A 25,584-nucleotide genomic window follows, 5' to 3' on the forward strand; every position below is an offset into this window, starting at 1 on the left:
GCCAGCATCCATTTACCGTCCAACTTCAAACTCACAGAACCAACTTTTCATCTTCCTCGTTTATTCATTCAACTGCCGTTTTCTGGAACAACCTTCCTTCATATGTATTTCCTGAAAATTACAGTCTACAGAAGTTCAAGTCCAATGTCAATAAATATCTTCTTTCATCTTCTCAACCTCCAACCCAAGCACGGTACTAAGTACTATAGGTTGTAATACCTTTCGTGTTTGGGGTTTACATAAAAAAAAAAAAAAAATTCACTTGTGATAACTTTGTCTGAAAGGAGACCTACTATCTCACTGACATGTTTATTACTTCAAATAGTTTATTTACTTTATAAAATTTGGGATTATTGACATTAAAATTAGTCTCCCTCCCAGCTCAGTTGATTGCAAGAATTTCACATTCCTATATGCAAGCAAAATCACAAAAAATAAAAACTGCTGCAGGGTTAAATGTAAATTTTTGATTTCAATCAATTATAGATCTACAAAATTGAGGATACGAATAGAATGTGCCTTACGTTGTAAGTTTGAGCAGTGTATTTTAAGTATTATTATATGGTATGTAGTTTTTATTATAAAAAAATACATACTATATAATTACATAGCACCCAGTAAGTAATATATTAACTAATGTATAACTTATTGTACTGCCTATAACATAGCTAATTAAATGTAAATAAGCAATACAAAAATTAAAAAACCCAGAATGATATATTCAAAATTCATTTGAATAAAATTAATATAAAAATTAGTCAAATGCAAAACTTATCCAACAAGTAAAGATTAAAAGTATAAATCAGCAAATCAAAAGGTTAAAATTTCTTGAGATACTTACTTTATCTAAACGATTTGTCTGTTTCTTGGTCATAAAATGAAAGACAAATCTCTTCTGTAAAGGCTGCAACATTATTTGAAGTGGAAGAATAAAGGAACGCACATCATCCTCTTCTCCAGGTGCAAATTTAATAAGTTCATCACTGATGATTTAATAAGGTCAATTGTTATGAAACAAAAACATTTTAACTGGAAAACTAAAGTATACAGGGTGTTTCAAAAATGATGGTCAATAATTTAAAGGTGAAAAGTACAACCTAAAATAAGCAAAAAAGTCCCAGTGAATATCGGGCTGCAAATGAACCATTTTTGAGACAATGCACATTTTCTGTTAAGATCCGCCACTGACTATGGGAGCACTCTGGGAGGGTTGTCTGTATTGCTGAGATCTTGTACACACTGGATATGGTAGGGGTATAATAATTGGCTATGTAAAATTTGCCACACACTGCTATGACTCAGTACACGTTCTTGCAGAGCAACCCTCCTTGTCAAAATTCCTGGATTTTGTTCTATTCTTTCTAATAAAAACTATGAGGCTTACTCATAATAAGGGCGTTGTTATAGAAACTGACTCTGAGGCTGATGCAGCAAAGATTGCATCCTTACCAGCCTTGTCTAAAGTGGGGATCTCCTCATCACCTCCTAAAAAATTTGACCCAGCCATACATATTTTTGACGTGGAGAAAGGCTTATCCAAAGAAGAGTTTCTTGAAGATCTTTACTTCAAAAATCTGCAAGACCTCGATATTACACTTGAGGATCTTACCAAGAAATTGTCTTTTCAATTTACCACTATGTCTACATCTAAAAGTAATGTACATTGGGTCATTAGCTTTTCTCCTCGGCTATATAAATTAATTTTCAAGTTACAGCGTAACTTGAAAATTAATTTATATAGCTGAGGAGAATTGGGTTTACTGCCCACAAATTTAGATCTTTTGTGGTGGTGACGAGATGTTAAACTTGCCTAGGCTTCGGCCATACAACTACCATGTGTCGACAGGAGTCCCCCACTTGTGGTCACTGCTCCAAGCATGGCCATGTGTTTAGCGAATGCCCAGGTAAATCTGAACCTCCAGTATGTGCAAATTGCAAATCTAGAAAGAGCTCCAGATATTTTGTTCGAGATTCACAATGCCTAGAGTTTATAAGAGCTAAAGAACTGATAAGATTAAGAAACAACTATGAATAATGCATCTTTAATAATGCAAAAGTCACCAGGAGATGGTGGCACCATCTCCTGGTGTTACTTGCAAACAGTCAATTTTCAAGATGCAGCACTCTTGCTGTCATGCAAGAAAGAGATATGATCTATAATCTGATTTTTGAATGCAGAAGGAATAAAACCTACTGAAATTTATGCAGAATATTACCTCAGTGGTGAGGTGTGCATGTGATAATGGAAAGTCTACAAATGGGTAAATAAGTTTTAAGAAAATGGTATGAAAGATTTGAGGAGTCTCTTTGATCAAGAGAAGAAGACAGTATCATGCTACCAGAAGTGACAGTGACAGCGGCAGCAGTGAAAGAATTCATACAATGAAAGCACTGTTTCATCGCTATTGAAGAAATTGCATGGCACGTAAGATTAGTGTTGGTTCAGTACATATCAATCATTATCCATCAAACATTAATTGCTGGAACAAACTTCCATCTGTTGTTGTGGAAGTTAATAGGTTGAATAAATTTAAGAAGGAACTGGACAGGCATTTGGAGGGAATGGTGTGATTTTTTTTTTTTTTTTGGCTGATGCTGCATAAGCTCATACACTTGCTTTCTTGCATCACATGCCACTACTACTACTACTACTACATACTTTTCAAAAGTGCATTTGATGGATTCTTCAGCATTTAAAAAACAGAGGGGACCATCAAGCTCTCAGCTACCCACATCAACGCCAGAGCTTGAACTTGGTCATCAAGGAACACAGCGGCAACCCCCAAGGCAGAATGCGCTGGTCCCACAGGAACTAGTAGTTTTTGGTAACTCTAATGTCAGGGAAATGGGGAACATGCTTTGTAAAAAGAATAGGTGGAACAGGACCAGGGTATGTCTGTCAGGGGCAAAGGCTGATGACGTTGTAGAGCGGATATCATCTTTTAAGGGCACAAAAGGTGATATAGTTGTACACGTTGGTACTAATGATATTAAGAGTAGGAGACCGGAAGAATTACTTAACGAGTACAGGTCACTGTTGAAAAAAAGCTGTGAATTAGGATTGAATTTGAAAGTGTCTGCAATTCTGTCCAGACACGATAGGAGGGAGTATAGGATGAGAGCCTTGTTGATCAATTTGGCCCTGGAAAGATTGTGCAAGACTCAAGGGGTAAAATTTTTTTCAGCCTGGACTGTACTTGTTAACAGGATAGACTGCTTCTACAGGGATGGGATACACTTAAATAGAAAGGGTGCAAGAATGTTTGCTGATGCTATCGAGGCAGTGTTAGGTGGGTCGGAAAACTGCTAGATTGGGGGGATACAAGGACTAATAGATTAACAGTAGCCACTGGCAGAGGTGAAAGTGATTCTTGCACTGCTTCTATTGGAATGAGCGGCAGCTGAAAAATAAGATGCAGGGTATTTCATAGATTGCTGGGAGTCATTGCGGTACAAGTAAACACATGGGTTGTGTTAGGGTAGCTAAGAATAGGAACAAGTGCATGTACACTTGCGTGTACACCAATGCTAGGAGTTTGGTAAATAAATTTGATGAATTTGAGGTATTGCTCAAAACATCAAAGGCCGATATTGTTGGGATATCAGAGACATGGTGTCACACAGATATAAGGAATGCAGAACTGGAATTTGGGGAGTACAATGTGTACAGAAAGGATAGACAGGATAGGAAGGGAGGAGGGCTTATTTTTTATTTATTGATTTTTTTTTTTTTTTTTGGTAGCTGTTGGCGCATCGGCTTCTGTGGCCATAATGCACCTCACAAGGTTTTTGCAGTACTTTGATCCAAGCCCGAGGCGGGATTCGAACCCGCGACCATTTGGTTGACAGGCAGGCACTTTACCCACCTGGCTGGATCGGTCGGCGGAGGAGGGGTTATGCTATTAGTTAAGAAACACATAAAATCCAAGGAAGCGAAGCCAGTCGACATCGCTGTACAGTGCGGTGTCGAGTCAATTTCGTGTGACATAACCATTAGGAGATCAAAATTGAGAGTAGGAGTGTGCTATAGGCCTAATGACTCTGATGAGTATAATAAGAAACTGTACAGGGAAATAGCGTGGGCCAGTAAATCAGAGAGTCTTATAATGGGGGATTTTAATTTCCCAGATACTGACTGGAATTTGTGGGTTGGTCACTTACGCACTAGCAAGGCTTTTGTGGATTTATTGGACGATTGTTTTCTACATCAGTATGTTCGGGAGGCAACTAGAGGGAGCTCTTGATTTGATTATCAGTAGTGATTCTTCATGCATTAAGAATCTGCAGATAGCAGTGATCACAGTGTGCTGAAGTTGGATTTACTCAAAGAGGTAACTACCATCAGGGGTAAAGTAAGGGTTTTTGCTTTCGTAAAGGCGACTACGATGGTCTGAGACAGTATTTAAATTCTATACAGTGGGACCAACTGATGATGTTACCAACAGCAAATTCAAAATGGGAAGCATTCAAAGAACTTATCTTGGAAGCTACTAGGCTTTACATACCAACTAAGAAATATTGTTCAAGGTTTAGGCCTAAATGGATGTCAGATGAACTAAGGAGACATATGGCACAGAAGAAAAACGCATGGGATACATATAAATTAACACGTGACACAGAAGCCTATGATAGATACAAGTTGATCTGTAACCAAGTTACAAAGGAGGTTAGGCAGACGAAGGCAGATTACGAGAAACCTTTGGCAAGGGATGCAAAGAAAAACAGCAAAGAGTTCTTTACTTATGTAAATTCCAGAAGGAAGGGGATGAATCAGATTGGTCCACTTGATATCGATGGTTCAACTGTTGATGATCCTGCTCAGATATCTAACAAACTAAATGAATATTTTGCATTGACATTCACACATAAGGAGTTATTCAGCGAGGGGAATGCCAGAGGTGTATTCAACTCTGTCAGTAAGCTGGATAATCTTGTAATAACTGAGAGTAAAGTGGAGTGGAGGAGAAATTGTTGAAAATGAACACAAGAAAGGCACCTGGGGTGGTGGGATTTATTCCGTTATATTAAAGGAGGCAGCAAAGGAAGTAAGCAAACCCTTAGCCATAATTATGAGAGCTTTCTTGGACTCAGGGGAGGTACCCATAGACTGGAGATGTGCAAATGTGACCCTAATTCACAAAGGAGGATCAAAGACTGACACAAGTAATTATAGACCTGTGAGTTTAACTTCTGTTCCAGGAAATTAATGGAGGCACTGGTTAAAGAAGCACTGCAGGATCATCTAGACAAGTCTTCAGTTATAGCTCGGAGACAGCACAGTTGTTAAGGGGAAGTCTTGCCTAACCAATTTGATTGGATACTATGATGCAGTCACAAAAGAACTGGATGCAGGGAATAACTTTGATATTATATACTTGGATCTTAGAAAGGCTTTTGATACCGTTGCACATGGAAGACTGCTGCACAAATTGGAGCAGTGTGGCATTGGAGGCAAATTGCTGCTATGGATAAAGGGGTGGTTGAGAGGGAGAAGGCAGAGAGTGGTAATCAATGGACACTGCTCATCGTGGACTAATGTTATAAGTGGAGTCCCTCAGGGTTCAGTGTTGGGTCCATTATTGTTTTCTGTATTTATAAATAATATTGATGATGATATATCAAGCTTAATGTCCAAGTTTGTAGACGATACAAAGGTTGGCAGGGTTGTTAAGGACACTACTGACGCTATGCTGCTGCAACAGGATCTGGAAAAGTTAAGCAGATGGGCTGAGAGGTGGCAAATGAAGTTTAACATTGACAAATGTAAAGTACTACATATGGGAAACAGCAACCCCAGAGCAACTATCAACTCTGTGGTACTACACTGACAGTGGTAGAGAATGAAAAGGACCTGGGGGTAATTGTGCAGGCAGATATGAAGTTCTCTGAGCAGTGTAGATGGGCTGCAAGAGTAGCTCATGGTGACTTGTCAATGATATACAATTTTTCTAGCAGGGATAAGGAGGTGATTATTCCCTTGTATAAGGCAATGGTCAGGCCACACCTTGAGTACTGTATGCAGGTCTGGAGGCTTCATTTCAAGAAGCATGTAGAGCTGCTGGAACGAGAACAGAGAAGGGCAAAAAGATTAGTGAATGGAACAAAGGCTTAATTTTTTGCAAATTACAGTGTCTGGAGACTAGGCACCGCCGAGGTGATCTGATAGAGGTGTATAAAGCCTTGAAAGGTTTGAGCATGCTCAATGCTGATGGGATTCTTCCTCTTGCTCAGAATAATCACCTGAGAGGGCATAAATTCAAATTGAGGAAAGACAGATGTTGGATAGATGTGTGGAAATTTGCCTTTAGCCAGGTGGTAGTTGGTTGGTGGAACAGACTTCCATCCCTTGTTGTGGAAGTTGATAGCCTAAATAAATTTAAGGCTCAGCTGGACAGGTATTTCGAACAAATGGAGGGGTGAAGTGGAAGTTTTTTTTTTTTTTTTTGGCTGATGCTGCATAAGCTTGCTTTCTTGCATCATATGCCTCTACTAATGCCAATGCTAACACAACTGAAAAAACAATGATGTATTATTATTATTATTAGCCGTATGGTGCAATGAAGCCCGAGGTTTATGCTGCACCAGCCAAAAAAAAAAAAAAAAAAAAATCCCATGGCACCCTGTGAAAGAGAGAGAGTGAGGTAGAAGGAAATCACCAAGAAAGCAAGAAAGAAAAGGTTGATGATATCCAGCTCAGGATCCTGGGTTTGCCAAGCCCATACTCACCAGATGTGAGCCCTGATATGTTCAGTATTTTTTGGATGGTAAGTAAAAGAACCGAATGTGCTATGAATAGAGATGAATCTTGAGTGCACTATTACTTACTGGAGAGAAAACATCCAAGTGGTGTCACTTGGACTGAACAAAGTCCATACTTAAGTATTGGCCCCCAGGAAAGTGTTACTTATTGTATTTCTGGGATCATAAAAGAGCGATTCTGGAACATTATCTGGAGAAAGGAGAAACAATAAGGAGTTAAAAATACTGTGACATACTTCTTAACCATTTCAAACTAGCAATTTGAAAGAAACATTGTGGTTTGGTGTCCTCAATCATGTGCCTGCACAATGATACCATTTATCCCCACACCCCTTGTTCTAGTGTGAATCAAATACAAGGGATGAAATGTGAGTTATTACTCCATCCTCCATATTTACCAGACAGCCTCATGTGATTATAGCCTTTTTTTGGCCACTAAAAGGATCACCAAGAGGATGCCAATTCTCATTAGTGGCTTCAACACCAACTGTAAAACTTCTCTTGAGAAATAAAATCTAAGCATTAATTCAACATTGGAGGGAATGGTGGCAAATTAATGGGACTACACTCAAGATTGATCTCTTTTGAAACACTGCTATTTTGCTGGTTTCAAGTCTATATTGAAATTAGGAACCTAATTGTAAATTAAGCAGCCTTCTAACTTGTCTCATTAAGCAGCGCCTTTACTACAGTAATTATTAAGGGAAGGCCAATGTTTTGGATCCTATTTCTAAATTTATAACTATTAGTAACTTAAATTCTGGAAGAGCCACAAAGGGTTAGAGAGTTACCATCCCACTTTACATTATACATTTATGCATTTAATTTTCATTGAAAATAATTATTATTTGCTTTTTAATTTGAGGAAGCGTATCATCACTGGCCCATACAGAACAAAGTTTGCTTAACAACTGATTGAATGATCATGGCAAATTTACTTTTCCCAGGTATTTATACAATTGGATTCATTACTTTTGTCTTTTTAAATTATGTTCTGTATACCTATTTAATTATACTCACAGTAGAAGCTGTGTTGCTTCAGAAATAAATTTAGTCAACTGTTGACTTAGTTCAGCAGGCAGCACACTTTATGTTGTGAGTTCATAAGACCATCCATATATTCCATATAAAACAGTAACAATTACTTGTTTCAGTCAAAAGTTTCCTGACCAACAAATGTAGTATGCATAGTAGACAAGCAGGCAAGCTGTCAATTGAGTTTTTGGTAACATAAAGTTAAATAAAATTTAACTAAATATAATTGTATTCAGGGAATCAATTTGTGATCTAACAGTGTTGCTCAGAAAACAAGTTTGGCACCAAACTAAAATGAATCAGTTTCACAAAAACAATCAAAAACAAATAAATATATAAAAAATAAACAATGTGAAAATAAATGAACTATACAAAAAAGGATACGGCAACTGTATCTGACAAAGGTAACAAAATAATATTTTAAACTTTGCTATGGCATCTGGAGGTTGGCTTGGGAGAGGAGCCACTGTAGATGACACAAATGGCCAATGCAAGGTATTTAGTACCTTCTCGAATTCACTGTTAATGAGAAGAATGTGTTTATGGCAATAAAAAATATTCCCATTCTTCTTACAAAGCAAAATCATAAAATATATTTTAAAAAAAAAGATCTTAACAAAAGAATTAAAATGTGTAATCACTTTAGTAAAAATGTCATAACTGTCATTTTTTTCCTTGGTCACATACAGTGCAAACCATCAGTTATGCATTCATGATTCAGGATGCCAATTTGTCATTTGGTATTCTTTTCCTTTGGTAAATTGTGTGTGTGTGTTGGGGGGAATCATTGGTAGTGCATCAGTTTTTAGCATATGATTCATGGACCCTTTCTTTGTGAAGATAACTGAAAAACAGAGATTTATTTTCATATTTTGGTGTTTTAGTGCACCAGTTTTCAGTGTGTTTAGTGTATGGTTTTTAATCTTTTTTTGTGAAGATAAAAATTCTGTACTTAATTTTTTTAAAAATAAGCTTTTCCACTTTTTACTGTTAATATATAGTTCTCAAAATTTTAATGGTTTTCAGCAACAAAGAAACTGATATCTTTCTTTGCATGAACAAAGAAAGTTTTTTGTTTAGTGTTTTGTGCTTTTGAAAATTTTTAATTTTTTTTTTATACAAGAAAAGTGGATGGCTAAGAACTTTGTCAGATTTTCATGAAACCCCCCCCCCCACCAAATTTAGTGTTTTTGTATATGATAGTGCTTTTCCACATTTAGTGAAGCCTGAATTTTTTAGATTTTTCTGTTTTTATTAATCTATTTTCATAGATGGTAAGTTGGAAAGTTTGCCAATCTACAATGACATATTTGCAGGAAAAGAAGATAATTTACCAGGACCAAGATATGATAAATGCAATCACAATTACAGTCTGATCAGAATGAAGTGCCGGACTTCCTACTATTTTATTTCAATTTTTCTTGCAGAATAATTATTGAAGGAACAACACAAATATATTTTTTTTACTACCATTCCATAACATTATACAGTAAGTGTGCTAGTTTAGTATTGTGTTCTCAAGTTTAGTAGGAGAAATGAGAAGGGATACCTCACCTTCTCTTACTAAACTTGATAACACCAAAAATATATCATATAACCAATTGGTAATGCAGATGCTAAATGCATAACTGATGGTTTTGTCTCCCACATGCAACCAAAGGAAAAAAGTGACAACTGTGACAGTTATACCATTGCTTTGACATCAAAATTTACCTGTTTCACTCAGTGAAGATTATCAAGTAAAGATTTAGGTTAAGTAATTAAAATCTACATATTCTAAGTATCTTATCTGATTTGAAATAGTCAGAAAAAACAATTTTCATGAAGATTAAAAATATGATAACAATAAAACCACTTACCAAGTGAAAAATAGGATTAAGAAATTTTATTCAGAAAACTTCAATACATACTATTAATTACTAAAGTTATATTTTAAGACAATACATCTCATCAGGACCAATCAACATGAGCGAACAAGAAATGTTGATACAACTATATGTTTAATGTTAAATCAAAGAAATACATTCAGACCTCTCTTTAACAAACTTCCATGGAGCAAAATTTTCTACGTAGCAGACTTTTTTGATTTCCCCCTGGTCATTACATTAAAATTAGTTTCTGTATGACGAAGAAAATTTCCATATAATGAACTGATTTTGAGATACCTGGGTATGCACTGTTTGCACCTCTGGCCTTTAGGCAATAAAGCTGATGCTATAGAAAGTATGAATTAAAAGCTAATAGGATTAATCCCTTTAGCTTTTAATAGCTAATTTTAATAGTTAATTTCACGAATTAAGAGCTAAAACATTTTACAATTTAATGGTGCCTGTAAAACCCTGCAGGAGGAAACTGGCCAACCATGGCACATGATATAAAAAGATGGAAGGTTCTGGCAGAGGCCTTTGTCCAGCAGTTGGTCAGCAATGGCTAAAAAGAAGTAAAACCTATACAACTTATACACTACTATACCGAGAAGTCCTGCTTGCCAATGGCTGTGGATAGTCAGCTATCCACAGCCATTGGCAAAGATTAAGGCATATTCCCGATGCGGGCCATTGGCTCTGGTCAACCTATTTTCTACCGTAAGCATCCTATTAGAGAATTATGAGAGAGTGATTTTCCTTTATCTCAGAAATTCATGTTGTTTCGAAGAAATGAAGCATCCACACTTTCACTAAATTTCACCTGTCTCTGTTTACATAGTAGCTACAAGCAGTCCCTAAATAAGTTTTCTTTTAGCTGTTGTGCAAGTAATCTTACAGTGTTTAAGAGGAAACCTTGAGTGTAGTGTGGAAAAGTAGAAAGTGCTTAATAGTGTAGACCGGGGCATAAAAAAAAAAAAAAAAAATGCTTTAAAATTTGGCATTCCTGCCAGTAGTGTGTTAACCATTCTGAAAAACTGTTTTGATTTTCAAACTGTTTGAGGAAATGGAACCCAGTCGGAAGCATGCAAAATTATGCCTTTGGGAAGATGTAGATGAAGCAGTTTTTAAGTGGATAAAGCTGATTTGAGACCAAAACATGCCAATATCAGCATGCCATAACATGCTATTAATAAAAGAAAAGGCTACGGAGTACGCATCTTTTCTGGGGCACAAAACATTCAAAGCCAGTTCTGGTTGGCTGGACAAATTTAACCCTTTGCCTGTCCACATATATTTCGCATGTACTAAGCTATACGTTCGTTTGAAATAGTTACTTTTAATCCAGTTAGCAGCATTTTCAAAAGCTGTTATGATTTTTCTGCTGGGTATGGCCGAAAAAAGTTCTTTAAAACTCCAGTAAGTGTGTATCACATGTGATGCATAAGCGTATAGAAAATATGTTGTGTGTATCACATGTGATGCATGGGACAGGCAAAGGGCCAAAGAGTGTCATGGCTTACTCTAAAAAGTTATTTCTGATGAAAGTGGAGTTGCAATTGAAGAAGACTTTGCCCACTGGATAGTCCCATTGGCATAGTCTTCTTCAAAATGATAGTGGACTATGAGTCCACTGGCATAGTCTTCAAAAAAAAAATTATAGGGGGCTACGAGTCCAAAGACATATTCAACGTTGATGAAACAGGTCTATTTTTAAATGTTTGCCGAACAAGACACTGACTTTTAAAGGTGATAAATGTGTAGGTGGTAAAACTAGTAAGGAGAAAATTACACTCTTGGTTGCAAATATGGCTGGTAATGAAAAACTGAAGCTTTTGGTAACAGGCAAAACAATCTCAACGTTTCAAAGGAGTAAAGTAGTTAGGACTACAACTACAACAAAAAATCTTAAATCACAAGAGAAATTATTGAGCGATGGATTTTAAATTTCAAAAGAAAGATGACCAAAGAAAACAGAAAAATCACGTTGATTGTCGACAACTGCCCTGCCCACCTTCACCTGGTAATTTTGAAATTTTTTTACGAGTGTGAAGCTTGTTTTCTTCCTTCTGAATAATTCATCTTAACTGCAGCCAGTGCCGGATTTACATATAAGCTAAACAAGCTACAGCTTGGGGCCTTACATTCCAAGAAGCCTTGCTCCATTTTTAAAAAATCCTTTTTTAATATTGCCACAAGTGAGGGAGAAGGGCCTCATACAGTAAGGGGGAAGGGTCTCATACATGTTATAGCTTAGGGCACAACAAGTTTAAATCCAGCCATGACTGCAGCCAATGGACCAAGGCATTATCAAGAATTTGAAAATGCACTAGGAAGGCTCATCCTGAAAAAAATTATACTGAAAATAGAAACCAACCAGCCTATAGATTCTGTTATAGATTTGCAGATGTGCATATCAGAGTTGGCGAAAGTGAGGAGTAAAGATGTGATGGAAACAACAATTAAGAATTGTTTCGCAAAAGCAAGTTTCACTAAAATGCTAAGTAACAGACGAGAGGGATGAACTATTAGAAGACATTGAGCAATCTTGGGAAGAGTTCCAAGCAAGGTTTAATCAGTGGAGAAATTGTACTTGACGAATTTTTAGCAGACGATAATGATGTCATAGTGACATCATAACATTTTGAAGAGTATTTAAAAAACAACTTGTGACAATATCGACAATGAGGGCAATATTAAACATTCCAAACAAATGTTGGCAGCATTTAAAACTTTGCATCGAGGCCTTTATCGGGAAGAAAATGTAACAGAAAATATATCTCAATGATTAAAGTTTAAACAAATTCGAACATTTTTATGAATGGTGTACAGTAGAATCCAGTGTAAAACAAAAAATAAACAAATATTTTAAGACATAATTCTTAAAAGTGTACTAATAAATTGTGGGCATTGTGTAAGTAGTAATTTCTTAATATGTATGTATTAATAAATTGTTTTAAAATGTTAGAGAATTTATTCATTCCCACTTATTTCTGATTTATTTCCCATCTTTTACTATATTTCTGAATTTACAGTATTTTTCATTGTTGAAAAGGTGATATTTTTTATAACGAAATTTCTGTATAAAGAATTTTTTCAAGGGAATGATTTATTTCGTTATATAGAGGCCCGACTGTATATAAATAGAAACAGAAATATATAAATATAAATTTGATAATATTTGAATTACATTAATAGAATTAATAACTGTCAATTTAACTCAGAAATTAATCATCTAAACACTAACTAATGTACAGACCCTTATGGATACAGACTTGTTAGAAAGTCTGTATCCATTTCAGCAACTTTTTCTAGGGCCATTTGGCCCTAGAAAAAGGTGCTGAAATCACAGGACGAACAGCACTAAGTTATGCTTATTATTTCTTATTAATCATTATTACTTCCCATTATCTTAGCTCCTGGCTTTGTTCCCCGTGATTGCAATCACAGTTCCATTCGCCCTTTGTTCTCCATAACCAGCGTTTCCATTCCAGTAATGTTAGCACATTACCCTTCATGACTACTAACTTATATATATATATATCTCTCTCAGTGGTTTTCAACCTTTTTTTAATAACAGCACCCCTAAGGTAATTTATTTTATTTTGCAGCACCCCTACTCAATTTTCTGCCTGTTAGATCCGATTCTCTCTCTCTCCGTATATATCCATATATATATATATATATATATATATATATATATATATATATATATATAATATTAAAAAATATATATGTTATATGATATTTATTACAATAATATAATTATAAAAATTACATTTCATAATATGAATTATATACATACAGTATATAATTTTATTCTTTATATAGAGGTACTAAGTAAATATCAATTATAGATCACCACAAAATTAAAAAGATACTGTACACCTTTTTATAATGAAATAAACATATAAATTAAAAAAATAATAATAAGTTTAAGTAACAAACCCAAATTACGTGCCACCCCAGGAATGTTGTTGCAGCACCCCTGTTGAAAACCACTGATATATATGATGGTAAGGTAGCCAATCAAAGTGAAAAACCTAAATAGATACTCTGAACAGACAGAGGTTAATATTTGATAGAGCTGTTAACAGTAAACAAGAGTAACCCATATTAGTCAAGAGAGGAAACACTTCTATTAGGAACTGATAAAGGAAACTGTCAAAGGAAATACTGAAGAATAATATTAACTAAATTGTTAATATTAGACAAACAGAATTAAGATTTTGAAATATAACTCTAAAATTCAACATATATAAAAATATGGGAATAAACACATAAAATTTAATTTTTTCACATTAATAAGTAAAATTTAAAGCATGCATTCTTTGGATCTTATTATTCTGAATTTTCACAATCAATGGTCCTTGAGGCTGTCACAGACATTCTATCAGATATGCCTGCCAAGCTTTGCTTGCTACCTGGGAGTCAAAAACATTAATAGAACTGATATTCGGGTGACACTCAAGTCAAGTGGATCCAATTTCAGCAAAATCCGGATGGTCTGTGACAACCAAATCCTCTGTTTGCACCTTCACGATGGTGGGACTGTTAGTAATCCTGGGCATAGCCCCTGTGCACAAGCATACTGTCGGTGACCACCCAGGGGTGAACCAATGTAAGCAGGGGTCGAGGTGTGGCATCCACATCACACAGAGGAATGCTGCCCCTCTGTGTTGCCAGACAATACTAGGTGGAAGATGACTCTCATCAACAGGTGCAATACCACCACTTTGCTTATTGGAGGCTTGAAGTGGGGAACCCATGTTTAGGCTGCAGAGCTAAGTTCTGGTCAACTCTTCCCCATCTCTTCCATCATCCAGTATGATTACTTTTGAAGTTATGATGAACACCATGGTGAGATCCAAACTTCCTTACCTTTCGAGAGTACAACTCTAAAACGGTGTTTGCAGGCCAGCCACTAGTTAGTACACTGGACTGAACCTATTGGTAACTCGCTAGGAGGCTTCCCGATTAACTAGTGCATAATCTTGCTACACTACTCTGCCAGATAGTGACTGGAGGGAGTCCGAGTAGTGTGTATGCGGGGGACATTGTCAAGGCCATGTTATGTCAAGGATCTGGGTATATTCATACCATGTGTACACCAAATTGAAGTATACATCATATACTTGTATTTCAGGAAAGCTTTTGACACTGTTGCACATGGAAGACTACTGTACCAATTGGAGCAGAATGGTATTAAGGGTAAGTTGTTACAACAGATAAAAGGGTGGTTGAGTGGGAGAAGACAGAGAGTCGTAATCAATGGATGCTGCTCTTCGTGGACTAATGTTATTAGTGGAATCCCACAGGGTTCGGTGTTAGGCCCACTGTTGTTTTCTATTTTTATCAATGATATTGATGAAGGTATATCAGGCTTAGTATAGAAATTTGCAGATGATACAAAGGTTGGCAGGGTTGTTAATGACAGCAATGGCAGTGTGCTACTGCAATAGATCTAGAAAATTTGGGCAGATAGGCTGAGAAATGGCAACTGAAGTTTAACATTGACAAATGCAAAGTACTGCATATGGGTAGAAGTAACCCCAGAGGAACGTAACCAACTGTGTGGTACTTCACTTAGGGTGGTAGAAAGAAAAAGGCCTGAGTGTAATTGTGCACTCAGATATGAAGTTTTCTGAGCAATGCAGACAGGCTGCAAGAGCAGGTCATGGGGTTTTGTCAATGATATACAGGAATTTTGCTAGCAGGGATAAGGAGGTGATTATCCCTTTGTATAAGGCAATGGTTAGGACATGCCTTGAGTACTGCTTACAGGTCTGGAGGTCCCATTTTAGGAAGGATACAGATTTGCTTGGGCGTGTACAGAGAAGAGCAAAAAGATTGGTGAGGAGAATGAAGGGATCCTCTTACCAAGAGAGGCTTAAGACCTGCAAATTGCAGCAGCTGGAGACTAGGCACCTGCAAGGTGATCTGATTGAGGTGTATAAGGTCTTGAATGGGTATAAGGTCTTTCCTCTTCAAATTAAGGAAAGACAGTTGTAGAATAGATGTGCAGAAATTTGCCTTTAGCCAGCAGTTGGTTAATTGAAGGAACAAACTTCCATCTGTTGTTGTGGAAGTTGATAGCTTAAATAAATTCAAGGAGAAAATGGACAAACTTTTAGAGGGAATGGTTGTGTGAATTTTTTTTTTTTGGCTGATGGTACATAAGCTCATATGCTTGTTTTCTTGCATGACATGCCTCTATTATTGTTATTATTATTATATCCAAAAATTTCATTACTTCATACAGCATGTCTCCCCCCCACTTTTTCTTACTATTGAATACCACCATAAATTGTCAAACTAATAGAGCAAACTTATCCATGAAAAGATCTAAATCTCTCAAACACTTCCTAGTTCATTTCACAAATATACGTGGTCTCAGTTCTAATCTCAAAGATGTCCATTTCCACTTACAGTCTGTCAAGCTAAGTGTACTTTTTTGACAGAATCTCAGTTATCAGTTGATTCAACCACTGCTCCTCTAAGTTGCCCAAATTATTCGCTGTACGATTCCTTTCACCTCAAAAGTGGTACTTGTGCATATGTCCATTCCGACATTCCCTGTCAAAGTCTTGGTAATTTGGATCTGCTCTTTTTGATCTTTGAAATCTCTCTACCTCATTCTGTCAAATTCATCTGTTGTCTCTACCGTTCTCCCATCTCCACTAATCACTTAGAACTCTTTGACTTCCTCCAGTCAAACTTTCCTAACAGTGAGGTAATTTTCCTTGATGATTTTAATTTCACAACTCCAGCGGGCTTCCGCTTTATAGTCACACACACCCACCTGGTCGAGACACCGAGGCTTTTGCAATTACTAATGACCTCGCACAGATTGTTCATTTACCTACAAGAATACCGGACAATCTTAACCATACAGCCAACACGCTTGATCTTTTTCTCACAAACAACCCTTCTAAGTACACGGTCGAAGTGAGTGGTCCTTTAGGTACCTCAGATCACGCCACCTCTGTAGCCAGTTGGGCAGGAGCAGCAATGTGTAGCACACGCTTCTTGATTAGACCAGGGTTCGAGCCCATGACCACCAAATAAGGAGGATGCGGAAAGGTCAGGGAATGACAACCACATATCCCAGGAGCAACATGGCCTTAGTTGCTAATGCTCCTAAAAACCAAATAACAACAACAACCACAGATCACAACTTGGTGATTGTTTCTTCTCCAATGGAGCCTTTATCTTATGGCTGTTCCCAACCTAGTGTTGTTTGACATTACAAGAAAGCAAAATGGGATGACCTGCGAGATTTCTTTTCTTCTTTTCCTTGGTCGGATTACTGTTTCAAAACTTCCGATGTCAATGTTTGCTCAGACCATGTCAGTGAAATTATTCTTGTAGGAATGGAATCCTTTATTCCACACTCCATGTTAAAATCTCGTCCTTTTTCTAAACCTTGGTTTTCAATAAATGTGCTAAGGCTGTTCAAGAGAAGAACGTTGCATATCGTAATTGGCTTGTTTCCAATTCTTCAGTACCACTTTCTGCCTACACCAAAGCTCGCAACAATTGTAAAGCAGTTATTAATCAGTTCAAGCTAGATTTGGAACATGCTAAGAGTAGAAAACATGCTTCTTGCCCTAATGGTAGCCAATCATTTTGATCTCTTGCCAAAGCTATTGGCCGCAACATTTGACCATCTGTGCTCTCACCTCTGTCTAAACCAAATGGTTTTATTGTCATTTCAGCCAGGATAAAGCCGACCTGATAGCATCCCATTTTTCTTCCAACTCATGTATTAAAAATTAGCATTAGCATTTAGCATTAGCATTAGTAGAGGCATATGATGCAAGAAAGCAAGCTTATTCAGCATCAGCCAAAAAAAAAAAAAAAAACCCTCTCCCATTTCACCCCTCCGTTCGTTCGAAATACCTGTCCAGTTGAGCTTTAAATTTGTTTAGGCTATCAACCTCAACAACAAGTGATGGAAGTCGGTTCCACCAACCAACCACCCGCTGGCCAAAGGCAAATTTCCGCACATCTATCCGACATCCGTCCTTCCTCAATTTGAATTTATGCCCTCTGAGGTGATTATTCTGAGAAAGATGAAGAATCCCATTGGCATTGAGCATGCTCAAACCATTCAAAGCCTTATACACCTCTATCAGATCACCTCGCCGGTGCCTAGTCTCCAGACTCTGTAATTTGCAAAACTTAAGCCTTTCTTCGTAAGAGCAACCCTTTGTTCCATTTACTAATCTTGTTGCCCTTCTCTGTACCCGTTCCAGCAGCTCTACATCCTTCTTGAAATGAGGCCTCCAGACCTGTATACAGTACTCAAGATGTGGCCTAACCATTGCCTTATACAAGGGAATAATCACCTCCTTATCCCTGCTAGAAAAATTCCTGTATATCATAGACAAGACACCATGAGCTACTCTTGCAGCTCGTCTGCACTGCTCAGAGAACTTCATATCTGCCTGCACAATTACCCCCAAGTCCTTTTCATTCTCCACTACTGTTAGTGTAGTACCGCAGAGTTGATACATTGCTCTGGGGTTACTGTTACCCATATGTAGTACTTTACATTTGTCAATGTTAAACTTCATTTGCCACCTCTCAGCCCATCTGTTCAACTTTTCCAGATCCTGTTGCAGCAGCATAGCGTCAGTAGTGTCCTTAACGACCCTGCCAACCTTTGTATCATCTGCAAACTTAGACATTAAACTTGATATCCCATCATCAATATCATTCATAAACACCGAAAACAACAATGGACCCAACACTGAACCTTGAGGAACTCCACTAATAACATTAGTCCACGTTGAGCAGTGTCCATTGATTACCACTCTCTGTCTTCTGCCACTCAACCATCCCCTTATCCATAGCAGCAATTTGCCTCCAATGCCACACTGCTCCAATTTGTGCAGCAGTCTTCCATGTGCAACAGTATCAAAAGCCTTTCTAAGATCCAAATATATAATATCAAAGTTATTCCCTGCATCCAGTTCTTTTGTGACTACATCATAGTATCCAATCAAATTGGTCAGGCAAGACCTGCCCTTAACAAAACCATGCTGCGTCTGAGCTATAACGGAATTCTTGTCTAGATGATCCTGCAGTGCTTCTTTAACCAGTGCCTCCATTAATTTACCTGGAACAGAAGTTAAACTAACAGGTCTATAATTACTTGTGTCAGCCTTTGATCCTCCTTTGTGAATTGGGGTTACATTTGCACATCTCCAGTCTATGGGTACCTCCCCTGAGTCCAAAGAAGCTCTCATAATTATGGCTAGGGGTTTGCATACTTCCTTTGCTGCCTCCTTTAATATAACTGGATAGATCCCATCCACCCCAGGTGCCTTTTTTATGTTTATCCTCAACAATCTCTCCTCCACTTTCCTCTCAGTTATTACAAAATCATCCAGCTCACTGCCAATGTTTACTTTACCTACATCATTCTCCTTCCTGAATAACTCCTCATGCGTGAATGTAGATGCAAAATACTCGTTTAGATTGTTAGCCACCTGAGCAGGATCCTCAACTGTTGAACCATCAATATCCAGTGGACCAATCTGATTCATCCCTTTCCTTCTCGAGTTCAAGTATGTAAAGAACTCCTTTCTGTTTTTCTTTGCATCCTTTGCCAAGGATTTTTCGTAGTCTGCCTTTGCCTGCCTAATCTCCTTTGTGACTTGGTTACAGACCAACTTATATCTATCATAGGCTTCCATGTCACCCATTAATTTGTATGTATCCCATGCATTTTTCTTCTCTGCCACATGTCTCATTAGTCCATCTGACAACCATTTAGGCCTAAACCTTGAACAATATTTCTTAGTTGGTATGTAAAGCCTGGTAGCCACCAAGATTAGTTCCTTGAATGCTTCCCATTTTGAGTTTGCTGTTGGTAACATCATCAGTTGGTCCCACTGTATAGAATTTAAATACTGTCTCAGACCATCATAGTCGCCTTTACGAAAACAAAAACCCTTCCCTTTACCTCTGATGGTAGTTACCTCCTTGAGTAAATCCCACTTCAACACACTGTGATCACTGCCACCTAGTGGTTCATTTATCTGCAGGTTCTTAATGCATGAAGAATCACTACTGATAATCAGATCAAGAGTATTGCTCCCTCTTGTTGCCTCACGAACATGCTGATGTAGAAAACAATCATCCAATAAATCCACAAAAGCCTTGATAGTGTGCGAGTGACCAACCCACAAATTCCAGTCAATATCTGGGAAATTAAAATCCCCCATTATAAGACTCTCTGATTTACTGGCCCACTCTATTTCCCTGTACAATATATTATTATACTCATCAGAGTCATTAGGCCTATAGCACACTCCTACTCTCAATTTTGATTTCCCTATGCTTATGTCACACCAAACTGACTCGACACTGCCCTGTCCAGCGATGTCAACTGGCTTCACTTCCTTTGACTTTATGTGTTTCTTAATTAATAGCATAACCCCTCCTCCCCTCCTGTCCTGTCTATCCTTTCTATATACATTGTATTCCCCAAATTCCAGTTCCGCATTACTTATATCTGTGTGACACCACGTCTCTGATATCCCAACAATATCTGCCTTTGATGTTTTGAGCAATACCTCAAATTCATCAAATTTATTTACCAAACTCCTAGCATTGGTGTACACGCAGGTATACATGCACCTGTTTCTATTCTTAGCTACCCTAACAAATCTTGGTAAAACACCTCCCACCATTCCCAGCACACTCCATTCAATGCCTCCTGTGGTCTTCCATCAAAAGGATGTCAGAAGGATTATGACAAATCTTGATGCTAAGAAAGCTCCAGGTCCTGATGGTATTTCTCCACTTGTTCTCAAACTTGCGTTCCTGAACTTGCTCCTTTTCTTTGCTGCTTTTTTTCACTTTCTTATTCCAAAGGTGTTTTTCCTTCTGCTTGGAAATTTGCTCATATCCAGGGTGACAAATCCCTCCCATCCAATTATTGTCACATTGCAATTATTCTACTCTTTCTATGGTAATGGAGAAATCAATTAACTGCCAACTCTTAAACTATCTAGAAACTTTAAGTCTGATCAACGATCACCAGTATATATTCCGTCAGTGTCAATCCACTGGTGACATTCTGCCTTATGTTATCTACCCATTTATGAACAAATTCAATGGAAAAGTTCAGTAAAAAAACACAAGCAGTTGCTCTTGACATCTCAAAGGCTTTCAATCGTGTTTGGCATAAAGGTCTTTTAAACAAGTTTCCACCTTATGGTTTGCCAACTGTTTTTTGTAATTGGCTATCCAGTTCTCTCTCTGACCACTCACTGAGGGTGATGATAGATGGCTCTCTGTCTTCTAACTTCTCCACTAATGCTGGTGTCCCCTAATGTTCAGTTCTTTGGCACACTGTTTTGCTGTTGTATATTAATGACTTTCTTCCATTGACCGGAAATCCTATACATAGTTTTGCTGATGATAGCACATTGCATTTCACTTTCCAGTTTGAGAAACCTTGCCCTGTTCAATCAGTTTCGACTTCTTGAATATTCGCTACCAATTCCTTAAATGCTGATCTCCAGGTAATTCTCTAGTGGGGCAAAGACAACTTAGTTGATTTCAATCCTTCTAAAACTCAGTCCTGTCTTATATCTCATGAAGAGGATTCTTCTGCTCCTATGCTTATCTATGGTGACATTGCGATTTTTGGGCAAAATGATATATCTCTTTTGGGGATTAGTCTGTCTTCTAATCTCTCTTGGCACAAGCACATTACAAATATTGCTTCCTCTGCATCTAAAAAACTTGGTTTTCTCTTTTGCTCTTGGCATTACTTTTCTTCCAAACAACTGTTCGCTCTGTACAAATCGCAAATCCACCCTACCACGGAATATTGTTCCCACATCTGGGGTCGTGCCCCCAAAAGCTCTCTCTCAGGCTTCTTGATTCCATTCAGAAGAGGGCAATTAGGTTAATTAATGACATCTCTAACAGAGTCTCTCCACTCCCTGTTTCATAGATGTTCTGTTTCTGCTGCATGCCTTTTCAACAGATACTTCCATGGGCACTGTTCTTCTGAATTGGCTTTTATAATTCCCACTCTCTCTTTCAAAATAGTCCAAACACGTGCTGCCACAAGACAACATCCATTTACTGTCTAACTTCATATTCACAGAACACCTTTTCATCTTGCTCATTTATTCATTCAACTGCCATTTTCTGGAACAATCTTCCTTCATACATATTTCCTGAACATTACAATCTACAGAAGTTCAAGTCTAATGTCAACAAATATCTTCTTTTGTCTTCTTAACCTCCAACCCATGCACGGTACTAAGTAATATAGGTTCTGATGCCTCTTGTATTTGGGGTTTTCATAAAAAAAAAAAAAAAAAATCAGGAATTGTTGGAGGGGAAACTGAGGGTAGTGGCAATGTTGGAGGGAAGACAAAGAGAGGTTAGCCTGTTACAACGTTGTCTCTTGAAATTTTCCTTTTTTTTTTGGTTTGGAATAAGTTGAGATAGTCTCAATCAAAGGTTACACCATGTTTTTTTTTTTTTTTATGGTGGTTGCTCTAAAGCACTGAACACAGAAGGCTTCTTTAAATGTTCTTCAAATTTTATTAAAAGTTTATTCATCATACATAAACTAACCTCAACAAAAGCAAAAAAAAAAAACCAATTATAAAACTGTGTACAAAGCTATAAACAAAAACAAAGTGTTGTTGCTAATCTCAAAGAATTCAATACTGTGCCCACACAATCAAGCAGGGCTTTTACTTTCAGCCCTTGTTTATTGGCTGCTTAAGAATGACCGTCTGTATGCATTAAGCATAGCATTGGGTGCTTTTGGAATGCTGATATGTGGCAACAGCACATCATTTGTAGTACCATTTGATGTTTACATGCATCAAAAAGCACAGAAAAAATGTTAATTAACATTTAGGCTCTTCTTACATTAGCTGCTTACTTGCAAAACAAAAGTAAGAAGCGAATACAAAGGAAACCCATACATTTCAGCAACAAGAAAGTGGGTGGAAGTAAACTAAAGGACGAAAAGGAGTGTTGCCAAAGGAATACATTCCTAAAATAAATCAGCGGATCATAGATTGATGAGGTTCATATATGGTGTGGCCAAACTAAAGCCTGACTTTGCAACATGAGGCAATGTTCTTGGGAATGCTCTTACGAAGAAAGGCTTAAGTTTTGCAAATTACAGTGTCTGGAGACTAGGCACTGGCGAGGTGATCTGATAGAGGTGTATAAAGCCTTGAATGGTCTGAGCATGCTCAATGCTGATGGGATTCTTCCTCTTGCTCAGAATAATCATCTGAGAGAGCATAAATTCAAATTGAGGAAAGACAGATGTAGGATAGATGTGCGGAAATTTGCCTTTAGCCAGCAATAGTTGGTTGGTGGAACAGACTTCCATCCCTTGTTGTGGAGGTTGATAGCCTAAATAAATTTAAGGCTCAGCTGGACAGGTATTTCAAATGAATGGAGGGGTGAAGTGGAAGGTTTTTTTTTTTTTGGTTTTTTTTTTGGCTGATGCTGCATAAGCTTGCTTTCTTGCATCATATGCCTCTACTAATGCTAAATGTACTTTAGAATAAATATTTCTCATCTGCAGCTAACCACAGTTCAAGATATAAAAATATCCACAGGGAAAACTACTTTTATGATATTCAGCCTTCAATGTGGAAGTCAACTCAAATAATGTGAAAATGGATCAAATAATGTTCAGAGAATGGCAGGAAATCATAGACATGCTGTAGATGCAATTTACCCATGAAATGAAATCAGCAATATGCTTATTTCACTGGAAAGAGGCTATGTAGCTGTCCAGTATAACATATTGGGATATCTGCCTAACACTATGAGACTCCTGAGACTCAGGGGAGCTTCCCAAGGACAAATGTATCCCCAATTCACAAAGGGGGATCGAAGGGTGACACAAGTAATTACAGACCAGTTAGTTTAACTTCTGTTCTGGGTAAAATAATGGAGTCACTGTTTAAAGATGCATTGCAGGATCATCTAGACAAGACTGCAGCAATAATTCAGACACAGCATGGGTTTGTTAAGGAAAAGTCTTGTCTGACAAATCTGATAGGATATTATGATGTGGTTACAAAGGAACTGGATGCAAAAAATAATTTTGATATCATATATTTGGATTTCAGGAAAGCTTTTGACACTGTTGCACATGGAAGACTATTGTACAAATTGGAGCAGAATGGTATTAAGGGTAAGTTGCTACAATGGATAAAAGGATGGTTAAATGGGAGAAGACAGAGGGTGGTAATCAATGGGTGCTGCTCTTCGTGGACTAATGTTATTAGTGGAATCCCACAGGGTTCGGTGTTAGGTCCACTGTTGTTTTGTATATTTATCAATGATATTGATGAAGGTATATCAAGCTTAATGTTGAAGTTTGCAGATGATACAAAGGTTGGCAGGGTTGTTAATGACAGTAATGGCAGTGTGCTACTGCAACAGGATCTAGATAATTTGGGCAAATGGGCTAAGAAGTGGCAACTGAAGTTTAACCTTGACAAATGCAAAGTACTGCATATGGGTAGAAGTAACCCCAGAGAAACGTACCAACTGTGTGGTACTACACTTAAGGTGGTAGAAAATGAAAAAGACATGGGAGTAATTGTGCAGTTAGATATGAAGTTTTCTGAGCAATGCAGACAGGCTGCCAGGGCAGGTCATGGGGTTTTGTCAATGATATATAGGAATTTTGCTAGCAGGGAAAAGGAGGTGATTATCCCTCTGTATAAGGCAATGGTCAGGCCACGCCTTGAGTACTGCGTACAGGTCTGGAGGCCTCATTTTAGGATTTGCGGAAATTTGCCTTTAGCCAGCGGGTGGTTAATTGCTGGAACAAACTTCCATCTGTCGTTGTGGAAGTTGTTAGGTTGAATAAATTTAAGGAGGAACTGGACAGGCATTTGGAGGCAATGGTGTGATTTTTTTTTTTTTTTTTGGTTGATGCTGCATAAGCTCATACACTTGCTTTCTTGCATTGCATCGCATGCCATTACTACTACTACTACTACTATATTAAATGCAGTATATATATATATATATATATATATATATATATATATATATATATATATATATATATATATATATATATATATATATATCTCCACTTAGACAATAAGATATCACTTAAGTATATTGCATTCGAAATTTAAATATTATAGGATATTTCAAAACATACATTAAATACAGGGTGTTTCAAATGTACATGAAAAGAAAATATAAGTAGTACTGGAATACTAATCAAAAACGAACTAAAAATAATATATTTACTAACCTTTCAAATTTGTCTTTTAATACATCATGCCAATAAATCATAGTCTGCTGAATGTATGCTAAAAGATGCTTACAATCAGTACTTTGTAGCTGGTTAAACATTTCTTTGAAATAAGACAACTGTAATACTGCTTGAGTTTCCAGTCCTTGTTGCAGTGCATCTTCCAAATACTGACTAAGAAAAGAAAAAGAAAATGCACTGCACAACGTATATGCAATCTGCATTATCAAAATATTAAAAAGTTTGTATATATGTATATTGTAACAAATAAAACAGTTCCCGAAAATCAGTGATATCATATAAAAGCCAAGAAAAGTGTGAATGTCAGTAATCATTCCCTTATCCTCACCCCAGAGGATAAGGGAATAAAGAGGTTTTAAAACTGGCTAAATATTCTGAAATATAGAAAAACCTTACAATCCAGCAATTTTTTTAAAACTTTACATGAAAAAATTGAGAAATTACTAGATTTTTTTTAATAATCTAGAACAGAAACTGTTTTAGCTATGCATGCTTGGTAATTACAACACATTATTTACCTTGGGAAACTTTCCTCAAAATCACATTCTAAACTGTCAAGACACTACATTAGAAGATTCTATGTTTAATAATAAATTATTTTAAGAGTTATAAACA

General features: G+C 37.2%; 1 protein-coding gene across 1 annotated transcript in view; it reads right to left on the reverse strand.

Moving 5' to 3' along the window:
* The window catches only part of Rint1 (RAD50 interactor 1), a 95,661-nt gene that overhangs the window by 57,537 nt on the left and 12,540 nt on the right, over nt 1-25,584 (reverse strand). The window contains exons 3-5 of the mRNA XM_090371342.1: nt 24,949-25,122; nt 8,179-8,313; nt 842-983 (exon numbers count right to left, since the gene is read on the reverse strand). Of these exons, the coding sequence (XP_090227468.1) occupies nt 842-983; nt 8,179-8,313; nt 24,949-25,122 (451 nt within the window). The remainder of the gene's footprint in view (nt 1-841; nt 984-8,178; nt 8,314-24,948; nt 25,123-25,584) is intronic.

The sequence above is a fragment of the Mastigoproctus giganteus genome, chromosome 4, assembly GCF_048544385.1.
Source record: "Mastigoproctus giganteus isolate SK-2022 chromosome 4, ASM4854438v1, whole genome shotgun sequence".
Classification (NCBI taxonomy): Eukaryota; Metazoa; Arthropoda; class Arachnida; order Uropygi; family Thelyphonidae; genus Mastigoproctus; species Mastigoproctus giganteus.